The sequence below is a fragment of the Equus asinus genome, chromosome 2 (assembly GCF_041296235.1).
Source record: "Equus asinus isolate D_3611 breed Donkey chromosome 2, EquAss-T2T_v2, whole genome shotgun sequence".
In the NCBI taxonomy this organism is placed as follows: Eukaryota; Metazoa; Chordata; class Mammalia; order Perissodactyla; family Equidae; genus Equus; species Equus asinus.
Genome location: NC_091791.1, coordinates 147,297,204 through 147,311,404, shown reverse-complemented (window position 1 = coordinate 147,311,404; position 14,201 = coordinate 147,297,204). Strand labels below are relative to the sequence as shown.

General features: G+C 43.4%; 1 protein-coding gene across 8 annotated transcripts in view; it reads right to left on the bottom strand.

The window, feature by feature from the left end:
- Nucleotides 1-14,201, bottom strand: part of ATP8B4 (ATPase phospholipid transporting 8B4 (putative)) — a 216,204-nt gene that overhangs the window by 16,486 nt on the left and 185,517 nt on the right. For all 8 annotated transcript variants that reach the window (XR_011499559.1, XM_044764905.2, XM_044764906.2 and 5 more), the window contains one exon: nt 416-499. Coding sequence is in view for 7 of the 8 variants with exons in the window: in XM_044764905.2 (XP_044620840.1) it covers nt 416-499 (84 nt within the window). In the remaining variant the exon portion in view is untranslated. The remainder of the gene's footprint in view (nt 1-415; nt 500-14,201) is intronic.

The window sequence follows — 14,201 nt, the reverse complement described above, 5'->3', positions numbered from 1 at the left end:
TTCCCTGAACTCTCAGAGTAATACACTATTTCCTGGGGTGTGACCCACAAGGCGCTAGTTCTGAGGCATATTAATAGGTTCTGTATGAAAAATAAATAAGTAAAACGCTCATAGGAGTTTGGGAAACACTGGGCTAAGATGAAATGAAAGAGAGAGACGACTTCCTGTAGGACATCCCAGAGCCTTTAGAGCGACAATGTGGGGTGGGAATCTTTGAGAGGAGAGCAGCCAAAGTGATCAGAGAAGCCTTTTGGGGAGGTGGGGGATCTGGAAGGGTTGCTGAGCCACGTAACGCCTATTGAAACAACCGCACTCCTAGGACTCTTTCCACGGCTGCGTCTTCTACATAGGAGCTAGAAGCAACTAAAAGGCATCAATAGAGCAAATTAAGTTATAAAGACAGAAAATCACGTACCTGGTCAAAAATCCCCATGGCTAAAACAGGTAGTGATGTGTAGACAATGTTAAAGAGGGTAATGAACCACTGGTCATAAACGGTCTGAAAAGAAAGAAACACCCATGAGAAACACCACCCACAGGAGTAAGCATACTCACTTTTCGGCTCTTGGATTAAAAACCTCCATTTCCTGAGGTGTATGGGAACTTGGTGTTAGAGGCAGAGAGACACGCATTCTCCCCTGGGCTGTCTCTCATCAGCTCTGCTGCCTTAGAGGGGTACTAGATCCCTCTAAATCTCAATGTCTTCATCTCTAAAATGAAACCATATTCTCCTTAAAGAGTTGAGTGGGGATGAAAGGAGATCATATGTAGAATAGCTAACACAATGCTGGACACACAAAAGGTTCCGGACCCTTGTGGTAGGTTATGTCACTCTTCAGGTCTTCAATGGCTTCTAATAAGTCCAATTATCTGATCTCAGTGGTAAGTAAAGGACCCACTAAAATGTTCAGAGGGAGATGCAAAAATGAACCCACCAGCCCTACCCTGTGTTCACATGGAGAGCTTTGCTTGGGAGTGGTTTAAGGCAAGGTGGCATGGAGCTAGCTGCTCACTATACTGGGTATAAATGAGTAAAACAGTACAAATATCCCCCCACACCTATGTAGGGCACTTCCTTGCATGAGCCTCACTAAAAGTCAATGAGGCATGTGAAACAGTCATTATATCCCCATTTTGTTGATAAGTACACAGAGACGTAGGAACAGAATGTAATAAGCGTTATGGAGCTTATTATAGGCAAAGGCAAAAATTAAAACCTAGGTCTCCAGCACCTAACTGATGTCTGTTCTGCCACTCTATCCACCATTCATTCATTCATTCAATAAGCATTTATCAAGAAAGCATTATGTGCCAGATACTAGGTTCTAGGCAATGGTAATTCAACATGATATAATCAGATAAAAATTTTTCTAATGGGGGCAGGAAACAGACAATAAACAAGATCACACACACACACACATATATATATATATATATATGGGGGTGGTGAGTAAGTGAGAAGATAAGTATTAGGGAGGAAAGAGGAATAGAAAATATGGGAGGGTTGTAATTGAAAGAAGGTGATTGGCACTGTCACTAAGAAGTGACATTTGATGAGTCAGTCCCGGTGGCCTAGTGGTTAAGTTTGGCATGCTCCACTTCAGTGGCCCGGGTTCAGTTCTGGGGCACAGACCTACACCACTCTGCTAGCAGCCATACTGTGCTGGCAGCCCACATCTTAAAAAATAGAGGAAGATTGGCATGGATGTCAGCTCAGAGAAAATCTTCCTCAGCAAAAAAAAAAAAAAAAAAGTGACATTTGAGAAAAGATCTGAAGGAAATAAGGGATTGAAATAGCTTTCTAGGATAGGAGCATTCCCTACTGCAAGTAGATCCCAGGAAAAATCCCTAAGGCAAGAAAGCATCCGGTATGTTCAAAGGACAGCAAGACAGCCCATTTGGCAAGAGCAAAGTGAGTCACAGGGAGAACAATGCATGTCAAAGCAGTAAGGAGGAGGATCCTACGCAGGTAAACATGGTTTATTCTCTAAGTGAAATGAGAAGACGTGAGAGGATTTTGAGCAAAGAAACAATCTGATTCGACTTGTAGTCTAACAAGATTACTCTGGATGCTGTGCTGAGAACAGACTGAAGAGGGGCAATGGTGGAAGCTGGGAAACCACTTAGGAGGCTACTGCAGTGGTCCACTGGAGGGTGGAGTTGGCTGGATCAGGTGACCAGCAAGGAGAAGTGATGGGTTTTGAATATATTCTGAAGCACATTTTCTTCTTAGGGAAGTTCTGAGAGCAATGAGGAATCTTAAATACAAATGTTCCAGACAGAGGAGATAAAAGTAGGTTCTACATAGGTATTTAAATAAATAAGGCAATCTTTTAAATTGTGTCCTGTGCAGGTAGATTATATTGAAGAGAAATATGTTGGTGTCTTTATTGCTAAATCTGGATTTGGACTACACTATATCTAAGCATTATTGTTTACTCTTAGAATGGGTGTCTACTTGCTCAAGGAAAGGGGAAGTGGAGGCCAGTCTTCAGAGGCCGAATCTCAACCTGGACTGCTCTGTTGAAGCTCCACGGGTGGCTTTATTCAACACTGAATAAACCAGACACTGTGAAATACACTGAGTATTGCATTCTGAGCCAGGTTAGCCTCATGGTAAGAAGTAAGGAGGATGGACATTCCCGCCGTCAACCATCTTGGGAGGAGTTCAATCTTAGGGCAAAAAAGTGAGAACAGAAAAGGGAAAAGGAGGAGTGGGTAGACAGGGGAAGGAAGGAAATTGTTTTACTCTCTGTGTATCTCACTCAGATGGTTGCGGCCTGGAATCCACATAGCAAAGACCTGTGCAACATCATTCTCTTTGAGGGTAGGCCAAAGCTAGGCAGGAAAGTTGAATTCCACCACCAATAAATAGTCAAGACAGTATCTAGGCTAAGCAGCAACATTAAGGACTATCATCAAGAGTGTAGGCTTGTGACCAGAATAACCACTTCTAATATCCAGTTTTTAAGTTCTCCAAATGATAACTCCTTTGTATTATTGTCTTGTTAAACTCTATACTTTGAGTCTGTTTGAACTCTGCTGTAAGGATTTGAAAAGGGGGCCTATGTCCAGTGATATGCTAAGTGTTTAACAACTAGCTCTTAAAAAAAAAAAAAAAGCCCTGGTTTATAGCATTTGCCAACTTCCATGGCATAAATATTTCCGCCATGGCTGTCCAAGCAGTGATATCACTAAAAGCAGAGTTGGGAAGAGATGTGCCATAGCATGCCATTATATAGCATTTCTACCCTACAGATCCAATAGATACAAATAACCTCAAGAGCATAAATAGTAAAACATCATATAATAATAAGGAAGTGAGTTTTGAATATTTACGAATTTTGTTTTTAATATAATTTATTTAAATTGTAAGTTTATATCATTTAATTTTTAATAATGGCTGTGTTTAACCACTGGCTCATATAATTCCTGACAACTTAACAACAGCTCTTATGAACCAATATGGGCCAGCCCTAGCATACCACAGCCTACATCCATGCTCGGAACAAAGTAGTACGAGATAGCAACAGTTACCTGAAGGATCTTAGACTCAATGTTGCAGGAGAGAACCTGCAGCAGGGCAGGGCAGTAGCCTGGGGTGTTAGGCAACCATGAGAATAGACTGGAAAAGCCCATCAGCATTCCCTGGAAACCCCCAGGGTATTTTAGCAGAGGCATCTGAAATAAGCCAAGATTTATGGCACTCATACAAGATGGAAGCATGTGCCATAACAACTGATTCATACCAAACTGCCCGCTGAAGATAATGAAAAAAGCTGAGACCCCCCCAAAAAAAAACAAAGGCATCTTCAGGAAAGCATCAATGAACCAAAGATAGTAGGGAATTTATCTGTCAAGGCCAAGGAGAGGATTAGAACTAAAGAACTACTTCAAGGCCTAAGATGTTATTATCTTTCTCCAGAGACTATATTTCTTTTCTTCTACCAGCTGCTGAGGTTGGAGTGAAGGCCTGATGTTCTTCTGGGCCAGGAGCCATCCTGCCATAATGCACCCTGTGCCCTATAGCCAGGAGGCTGTCCTTGGGTCCCAGCCTAGAGTGGGAAGTGTTTCATCAGGATCTCTACCCTTGATGGGCACTGAACCTTGTCCTTCCAGTCCTAGGAAGCAACCAAAAGCAGATGATCTTGAGCCTCTCAGTTGCCTCCAGTAGCTCAACACCCCCAGGGCACACGGCTCAGAGCAGTGCAACCCTCCAAGGTCTCAGCCCACAGCAGGAGTGTTAACAGGCTCCCGGATGCCAACTCCTGGCCATCACAAGAGCCCACCAAAACTGCAGCTCAGCCCCTCTCTCTTCCTTCTGATGAGCAAATGTGTCCAACAACTCTCCTCCTAGATGTCTGCCTTCATGCACCAGGAGACAGGAAAATACTCCCAGCAGCACTAGTTGTAACAGTCCCAAACCAGAAACAACCCAAATATTCATCAGGAGTGGAATGGAGAAAGACATTGCAGTATACTGACAAAATAGGAAACTATAGCATAATGAAAAGACAGGAACTATAGCTGTCTCCAAAAACACAAATGAATCAAAAAATACATATCACGTTGAGCAAAAGAAGTCAGACAAAAAAGTATGATTCCATTTCAACAAAGTTCACAAACGTGCCGACCTATTCTGTGTTGTTTAGGGATTCATACTCATGGTAAAATTATAAAACAGAGCAACAAAGTGATTACAAAGTGCCTGGGTAATAGTTACTTCTAGAGAATAGGGGAAAGCGGGTGACTGAGAAAAGACAAGGGCAGCTGGGGCTTGGCGACGTTACCTCTCTTGCGCTGGATCATGGTTACATGGGTTTCCCTTTACAACAATTTAAGATGACATTTACATATTATATACTTTTTGTAGCTAAGTTTTATTTTACAATGAAAAAAGGAAACACGTGACCTTGGTTTTCAGTCACAGCCTGGTGAGACCTTGGACACTGGGAGGATTTAAAAAGTCCTGATGCCCATGTCACTCTCCAGGTCAATTAGTATCTTTGGGGTTAGGATGATCCAGGCTGGGGAGTTTTAAAAATTTCCCAGGTGATTCCACAGTCAAGTCAAGATTGAGAATTTCACTCACTCCTATGCACACCCCTCCCCCCCAAAAAAGCAGTAGCTGACACCAATCCTCAATGATGTGATGATGGCGTCTGACTTTCATTCCTAAAATACATCAGTTCATTTCATGATTGCAGTACGGAAAATGGAAGAAGGGAAAGCAGTTCTATTGAAGCCTTGCAGCACAGGCAGAACCTGGTGCTGTCAAATTACTTCTTCCTCCACCTCGTCCACTACCCAACATCCACTTGCTGAGAAGAGATGATTTCAGATATTAAGAAAAAAGAAAGAATCTGGGAAATTATGACATGCTGAACTGTGAGTAGCTGATGGTCTGGCATGAAGTATCATCATAATCACAAACTGGCTAGCATTAAAACCTACAATCATTTGACAGCAGCATTTATAAGCTGGCACTCAGATTAGACGCCTCATTTCACAACTGGAGCAAGAAAGGACTGGGGTAAAAATCAGTGAGAATGAAGTTTAAAGGAGTTTTCGCAATTTCTTGGAAGAATTTTTACTGCCATTCAGAATCGCAACAACAAAACAAATAAGAAAACTAGCTGATATTTACTGAGTACCTACTATGTACCAGGCACTATTTTAAGAGCTTTACACGTATAGACTCATTAAATCCTCATGACAACTTGATGAGGTAGATACCATTAGCAGGCTCCAATTTACAGATGGAGAAGCAGCGGCCCATCAAGCTTAGGAGATGGCCTGATGTTATATTTTGAACACAAAGATTTTCAAAGTATGGTCTAGGGACCTTTTAGGGGATCCACAATGTCAAAACTATTTCACAATAATACTAAGAAGTTATGTATTTGCCCTTTTCACTCTTATTCTCACATGAGTGTGTATGACTTATAATCACAGTCGACTGAACGCAGAAGCAGATACAAGAACCCAGCTGCCTCCTATTGTGCCAAATAGTAAGTGATTAAGTGTAAAACAGTGACAGTCACTAATTTGTTTTTGTTTTGGAAAACAGTCTTTTTTTTTTTTTCATTAAAATGTGTCATTAAATAAACATGTCCAATTCCAGGCCACTTCTTGGTAGTCCCGTGACACTCCAACCTCACTTCTTCATAATTGTCAACTTAGAATGATGGATGTGCCGGTTCCCAGCCCCACCCCGCTAGACCATGAGCTCCCTGGGAGCGGGTTATATGACTTCTTCATCTGTGGGGCCCAGGAACCTGACTCCGTGCCTGGCACATGGCAAGTACTCAACAAAAGGAAATTAATGTCTTAAGCATAAGGGTGTTGGAGTTAGAAGACAGAACTGCATGTTCTTGAGGAAGATACGCAATGTCTCTGAGTCTTAGTTTCCTTGGCTACAAAATGGAGATGTGAGGGAAGCTGTGAGTATTCAATGAAATGAGCAAACGCCAGGCCAGCAGCAGCACCTGACAAACAGATACTGCTCAATAAGTGAGCACCTGTTTATGGAAGGAAGGAAGGGAAAGACAGAGGGAGGGAGGGAGGGAGGGAGGGGCAAGCAAGGATCCGAGCTTCAAGTGATTTGTTTAATGGGTAAATAAAAAGGTACATTTTTCTACTAATTATACTTTTTTATGAAAATACAATTCTTTATTGCTCCACATAACCATAGACATTTCTATAATAAACTACTATATTAATGAAATCAATAGAAAATTAGAACAACATTTAAAGGAAACTGAATACCTTGATATAATTATGCATTTTCCTCATGAATACTTAATTACATCAATCACTGTTTAGTTTTGCCTTGGGCTCCACCAAGATGTGTTAACCTGAGTCATTCACCTTAAAAAACACCTTTTTTCAGTGATGTGCATTGGCTTAGTACAGTTTAGACCATAAACTTCAGAAAACTGTATTTTGCAAAACAACGAGTTAGTGACTGTCACTGTTTTACACTTCATCACTTACTATTTGACACAAGAGGGGGCAGCTGGGTTCTTGTATCTGCTGCATTCAGTGGAGGACAGTTTAAACTTTACAGTTGTGACAAAAATTAGTCACCAGTGGTATTTCTTCTACAACAGGCTTCTTCCTGCCCTTGCAAGAGATCTCCAGCTACTCAAATAGTTATCCTAATGAATGCTCCACTTCTCCTTAAGGTCCCTAGATACTCTCGGAAAATATTGAAGGCTCCCTCTGGTGACTAGGACCAGCTCAGAGGGGCACACCAGCCCAGATCATGACCCACAGGGATGCCATCTGAGTTTCTTCCCTTCCAGGTATGCTCAAGCCCTCTACCACCTCCACTATCCACCCCCACCCCACATACACATCGGTTGACCAGATGCCCCAAAGAGATGGGCAGAGTTGGCAGTGGCGGGGGGGGGGGGTGGTAATTCCTCTGGAGCCTCTAGTTTGGGAAACATTCTGGCCCAAGACTAGACCTGTGAAATGGTGATGAAACTGAATTTGGATAACTCAAATTGTTTATATAAACAGGAGTCCCACAAAAAAGTATTTGTTCTAGGTCCCCTGTACACCTAGGGGCAGCCACTCCACCTCTACTTTCCAAATTTCCTGTTCCCCATCTCCCATATTCTGAATAAGAGAGAAAAGCCATGCTCCTGTGAGATGCCATTAGCGTATCTGGAGCCCTGTGTCTCTTCACAGATCAGAAAAAAAGGGAAAGGAGAGTTCTCCGTTTTTCCAACTTCACTGTTTTCCTGTTTAAGGAAAGCTCCTCCTTGCTCCCTTCTTTGAGGGAGCAATTTATCAACCTTATCAACCATTTTATTTAGAGCAAAAATAATCCAGCTACAAATTACAGTCAAACAGCTTGGGGAACAGAACACAAAATCTATGATTTATAGAATACCACATTTAAATCTTAATAAGGCTCTGAAACAGTTACAAAGGGCTTCCCACTCCGAGATCATTGGCTGAGCGCCTTGTTCAAATAACAGGATCAACCACCTCTTCGGAACCATGTATCCAGCCTTTGTTGTGTGATGCAGAGGAAAACTATATAATGATATTTTTTTCTTGTTTTGGCCTTAAAGAACATTTGTCATTTAAAGAAAACACACTGTGGGATAAATATGAGGGCTTCAGCCTCAGCACATCTGTTACTGATTTGTGTAATTAACAGAAACCCACTAGCAGGATCCAGGAGGGAAGGACACAGCCAGAGGCCCCGCCCCTCCCTGGGTTTTCCACAATGTACATCTGGAAGGCCAGTGGGACAGGAACTGCCATGCCAGGCTGAGACAGGCTCACAGGTACCCAAACCCATGAAGTCATCTAAGCCTGGAGAGTAGTTGAACTCTTTCACGTCACTTTCCAAACTTTTCATTGTGGGTTTTCTTACATTGTTTGACAGAACTAAAGTTTTTCTGGCCTTGACAAGATAATTGCTTCCATATCACAGCAGAATTTAAAAAAGACAAAACATACACAGCTTTGTATCCCACTGACAATGATAAATTGTCATCAGATAATATCATCGCACAAGTACACGGCGCCAGTAGTTGCATAGTTTCAAACGTGAATTTCCTAAATAGGGCCTCAACCAACATTGGTTTGGGTTTTTGGGTTTTTTTTTTTTTTGGCTCTATACCTGGTGGGGGACAGTTCATCCTTATTAAAAATCCTGAGGACATGGGGTGCTTTTAAAGTAAGTTACATGTATAAATAGTGCACTCAAACCCAGAGTGGGCTCCGTGAAAATCACGCGGATTTGATAATGGATTGGGATAAGACATGTTCTTAAAAAGGATCCATGATTCAGTTTAGAGACTTAGCTGACCTTTATTCAAACCCCTCTGGTCCAGAAATCTGGTTGAAAATCTCCTCAAGACAGATTATATTTAAATTGCCTCTCACTGGCAGTTTGGTTGGAGTGTTTGCTGGCAGAAGGCAGCCTCAAGCTTCCAGATGATTCCAGGAGGCAGTTTGCCTAGGTGGAGGCCTGGCTTTTCTAAGGGCTTAAGCTGTGGGAGATACCCCAAGACATGAACTCTCTCTCAACAAGAGGGTTCATTTTCTCCCCATAGTCATATTGTACTGAGTGTTTCTGCATGGTCTCCTTTAGATTCCAAATAAAGGAAATATTTCCCGGATTGGCGTCGGGGAGGACAGTTTTTTTAAAGAAGAGATAGCCATTCTCTTTTCCAAGTCTTGACAATCGAGTGGCCACTTGTCAAGCAGAGTAGATAAAGCACTGAAGGGAGAGTCAGGAGACGTGGGTTCCAGTCCCAGCCTTGCCTCCCACTGACCCTCAGTTCTTAGGGGACTCAGGTTCCTCCTCTCTTTCATTCCTCTGTACAATGAGGGGCTGGACTCAGTATCTCTGACCTTCCCTGCCAGAGCAAAGAGTCTAGACTTCAACAAAACATACTTTTTGTTCTGTGTCCCAACTCTTTCTCCCTGGAAAGTCCATCCAGCGAAGCAAGCAAAAGGAGTCTGGTCCCTCCCAGGCAGATTCTTTCCCCATGTGTCCCAAAGCAAGCACAACAGAGGCAGGGTACCGAAGTTAACCAGGGGAAAGCCCATAAACCGAGCACAACTTAGCCTGCACCCCATCATCATCCACCTGAGATGGCCCAAGTGCCACCATCCCGCAGGAGTGACGGTCCCACCCACCAGCCCCTTGGAGCATTGCATGCCACAGCTGGATCAGCTTGCACATCTGCCCCAGCCCACCTACCGGATGGGGCACTGGCTGGAATCCACTGGCGCTCTCATCAGAGAATAAGAGTCTGGGTAAAACTTACCAGGCCCTGAAAGACAGGCCAAGGTGGTGAAAAAATAACACGTCACTTCGTTAAGTAATTAAACTGGTGTTTTTAAAAGTCAACATTGTGTCAAAGAAAGCACAGTCTGTTTACATTTGGTCAGATGTTTTCGGCTACAGAGTGGATTACTTCACAGTAATCTGTTGAGAGGTGCAGGGAAGAAATATTTGGGCGCTTATGAATTGCGCTGAGATTGGACAGGGTTGGCCCCAAGACATGGCTTGTCCATGACAAAATTAATTCAAAAAAACTCTTGGAGGAAAAATAAGAGAAAGGTGACTATGGAGTTATTCAACATCAGTTTCACACTCATGAAAATAAAATCCTTCCCAGACTGTAAGTTTCCTGAGGGCAGGAACTGTGTCCTCTCATTCATTCTGATGTTCCTGGAGGCAATCGGACAGAGAAGTGACTGAAGATCAGGCCTGTCAAAGAAGGGCCTCTAAACACACACCTGATGTTACTGAATCTGCCCAGCCCTACAGTCTTGGTTTTGTTTTTTGTGGGGTTTTTTGCTTGTTTGTTTGTTTTGCTGAAGAAGATTAGCCCTGAAGTAACATTTGTTGTCAATCTTCCTCATTTTTTGCTGAGGAAGATCAGCCCTGAGCTAACATCTGTGCCAGTCTTCCTCTACTTTATATGTGGCTTGCTGCCACAGCATGGCTGACTAGTGGTGTAGGTCTGCCCTCGGGATCCGAACCCGTGAACCCAGGCTGCCGAAGGGGAACGCACCAAACTTAACCACTATGCCACAAGACCAGCCCCCACAGCCCTACAGTTTTTATTACTACTGGCTCCACTTCACCATGAAGCTTTCAATCCCATTGAAGCAATTTAGGAGAAGGATGGCAGGGGGAAGGAAGACCTCAGACAGCTGACTTCCCTTAACAGTCTGGAAGCAAGTGGCTATCTAATGGGTGTTAGGGGCTAGGAAAGCCTTGTCACTCAACATGTGGCTTTGGAGGCCAAAACCAGCTAACGATTTCAATGGGAAGAAAAAACATGACTGCAAAAATGTCCCCTATTCAAAGACTCTCATTCTCTGTAGACTAGCATCTCTCCCAAATATGTTGTTTTCTTTTTTCACTTGCCTCATTTACAGTGTATTGCCCTTAGAAAAACAGGGCTAAGAAAAAAAGCCAAACATTTTTCAGTTAAAGCTGTTGCTAATCAGGACCTTCTAGTGAAAAACAGAGAATGGAAAAGAGACAAGTCAGCCCCAATTCCATTGATCCGAGTTACCCTCACGGTCAGTTCTCAGTATCACTGACACACCAGCCCACTCATACATGGGCAGGGCAGGGAAATACCAGAGTCTCCATCTTGATCGGGGCCTAAGAGCTGTCCTAGAAGAAACTTCTTGCATAGACAATAGCATTAAGTCAGATCTCCCTTCAGTGCCATGCAGTTTTTGAAGGAGTTTCTCAATGAGTTGGTTTTAAATGGAATTTCAGAAATTAAAGAGAGATTTCAAATTCAGCTAAGTGCAGGTCACTTGGAAAGGGCTCAGGGGTGCTGGAAAGGTCTTCCTCCTTTTACTTGGCTTGTGGTCTCACAGCTTCACACACACCTGCCCCTCAGCCCCTGCGGGTAGCTAGACTTTCAGGCCTGCAGACCTCCACTTAATTGTGAAAATATTCATATATTCAGTTGAGATTAATGGAGCCCCTGAAGTCGTGCAAGATCCTCACACATTTCTCCTTTCCCCATCCTTTCATATTAACTTCAATTATACTTCTATTGGACTTATTTATACATTATCTACTGATGAGAAAACGAATTCCAAGTGGGTGAGGATTTGTCCTAGCCATCACTTTGTTTTCTCTTCCCAAGATGGTCAACAAGTATTCCTCCTAGCACTTTGACAACATGTGACTCATGGCTATGGGCAAGGAAGGAATTACTCAATTTAAAATGACAACAGTTGAAATGCTCATAAAATCAGAATAGTTAGGCAATTTATAATAAATTCATATTTCAGAATGCCATTAATAAAAACATTTTTGAAGAATGTAAAATGAGAGAAGTTTCTTAAAATGTGATTTGTTTTAAAATAAGGAAGATATAAAAAGCACAGTCTCAGATACATAAAAGTTAATATATATTCACATAATTATATTTATAATCAGAAAAAAGCTCTGAGGATAGTGGAAAAGACTTTGCAGAAGCTTAAATGTACCCCATACACACACTTTAGCATACAAAACAGGGCTATTTTGTCCCCTGGACTAGAGTTAATTAAGAAAATGGAAGTTTTTGGAAAGAAGAAACATAAGTAGCCTGTTCCTATGGAGATAGTATTCTTAGCATCCTTTATCCTTCGTACATCTTACTACCTCCAAAACATTGGAACTAAAATAAATGACACAGTAATGGCAGGTTTTAACACTGTCACCATAGACACATCTACTCCAGAATTTCTCAAAGTGAGTTTTGAATGGCACATGTTCTACATGTTCTGAGCATGTTGCTCAGGAAAAAACCAGGGTTCTGTGCCAAATGAGTGTGGGTAATAATACTAAATCTTATTGACTCTAAGACACTATTTATTGTAAGAGAATCATTATTGATGGCAAGGTTAGACCAAATGGGGAATCTAACATTCTTGTAAAGCTAAGGCAGCAAAGGGCTGAATCCTTAGTGTAAGAGTAAAGGAGAAACAAATCTCTGTGCAGAAAGGGAGTGCAAGGAAACTTGCCTGGGTCAACCTAGGGACCAGTAAAAAGGAGAAACAAAAAAAAGTTTCTCCTGAAAATTTGAACCATAAATGATATTCACCAGAGTGTGCAATCCAAGTTCACAAAATCCTGGAACAGAGAAAAAGATCTGAAGTAGGCAGTGTCCCCAGGGAGCTGGCAGAAGCCACGTAAATGCTCTCGGGAAAAATCAACTTCAGGAGTGTTCAAGATGGCAACATAGGTCATTCCCAACTTCAGGTCCCTTCACCAGAAAACTGCTATCAGCTATCCACAGATGAGACATCATTGTGAAAATCTCAGAACTGGTGGATAAGGCTGAAGCTTATCCCACTGGACCACAGAGACCAAGAAGGACCACATTAGAAGGGAAAGAGGAGCAGCTCCACTCTGAGCACATCGCCCCTCCCCCAGGCCAACACAGTGCTGCACCAAGAGAGCCCTTCTGGGCCTATGGTTTCTCCGGTGGGAAAAATAGAGCCCAAGGTGGACATCCAGCTCTCCCAGCATTGCAGGACACCTCCTGGGAAGCCCACGGGGTCTTGCCTCACAAGGCTCACTGGGGGAATCTGCGACTCTTGACCACTGGGGATCAGAGAGAGACAGAGGAGGGGGTGGGGATTACAGCACAGAGATCTTGGAGGGCCTCATTCCTACTTGCAGCAGTACTGGAGCAGAGATCCCAGCCAAGAGTTCTGCCCATCTGCAGAACTGAGCCAGTGGCCCCATCTGGCCAGGGAGCTTGGTTGGCAGTTCTGCCTGATTTGGATACCCAGCCAAAGAGTTGTACTTGCCATGGAGCCCGCTCTATGATCCTGCCTGTGTAGGAAAGAAAATTCACAGCCCCATCAAAACTGCTGAGTATAGCCTCTAGTCCTGCCCAACCAGGAAGCTGGCCAGAGAACCCAAGCAGCCAAGGAGCCTAGCCTACAGCCTCACTTATGCAGGGACCCAAACCATCAGCCCTGCCTAACTGTTAAGTACAGCGTCTGGCCCTGCCTAACCAGGAAGCCTGAACAGTGACCCAGGGCAGCCTCAAAGCTCAGCCTATGGTACCACCCAGCCAAGGAGCCCAGCCAGTGATCCCACCCAATCACAAGCATAGCCTGTGGTCCCACCTGACGAGGGTGCCCAGACAGGGACCCTGCCCAACTTTGGGGCACACCTTGTGGCCTCACCTGATCACAGAGCACAGCTGGAGGCCCCATCCAACTGCAACAAACACAGAGTCCAGCCAGTAGCCCCATCTGGTCAGGAAGTACAACCTGAGACCCCATACAACCAGGAAAAATTACAGAACCCAGCTCATAGCCCTGACTACTCATAGAGCCCAGCCAGTGGCAGCTGCCCTGACCTCAGAGCACAGGCCGTGGCCTTGTCTAACCAGAGGCCCTGATAGCAAGCCCCACCTGCCCACAGATGGTGCCAGCTGACCCAGCCAATACCCCAAGCTGACCTGAGCTGTCTTTCCCTGACAAAGCAAACCTGTAAAGTCTGGAAATGGAGACTGCTTACTCAAAAGTGCAGCTACCAACTCAAAGATCAAAAAGAATCAGATAAAACAACACTACCAAAGGAAACTAATAAAGCTCCAATAACCGACTCTAAAGAAATGGAGTTCTGTGAACTGCCTGACAAAGAATTCAAAATAATCCTCTTAAAGAAGTTTAGTGAACTACAAAAC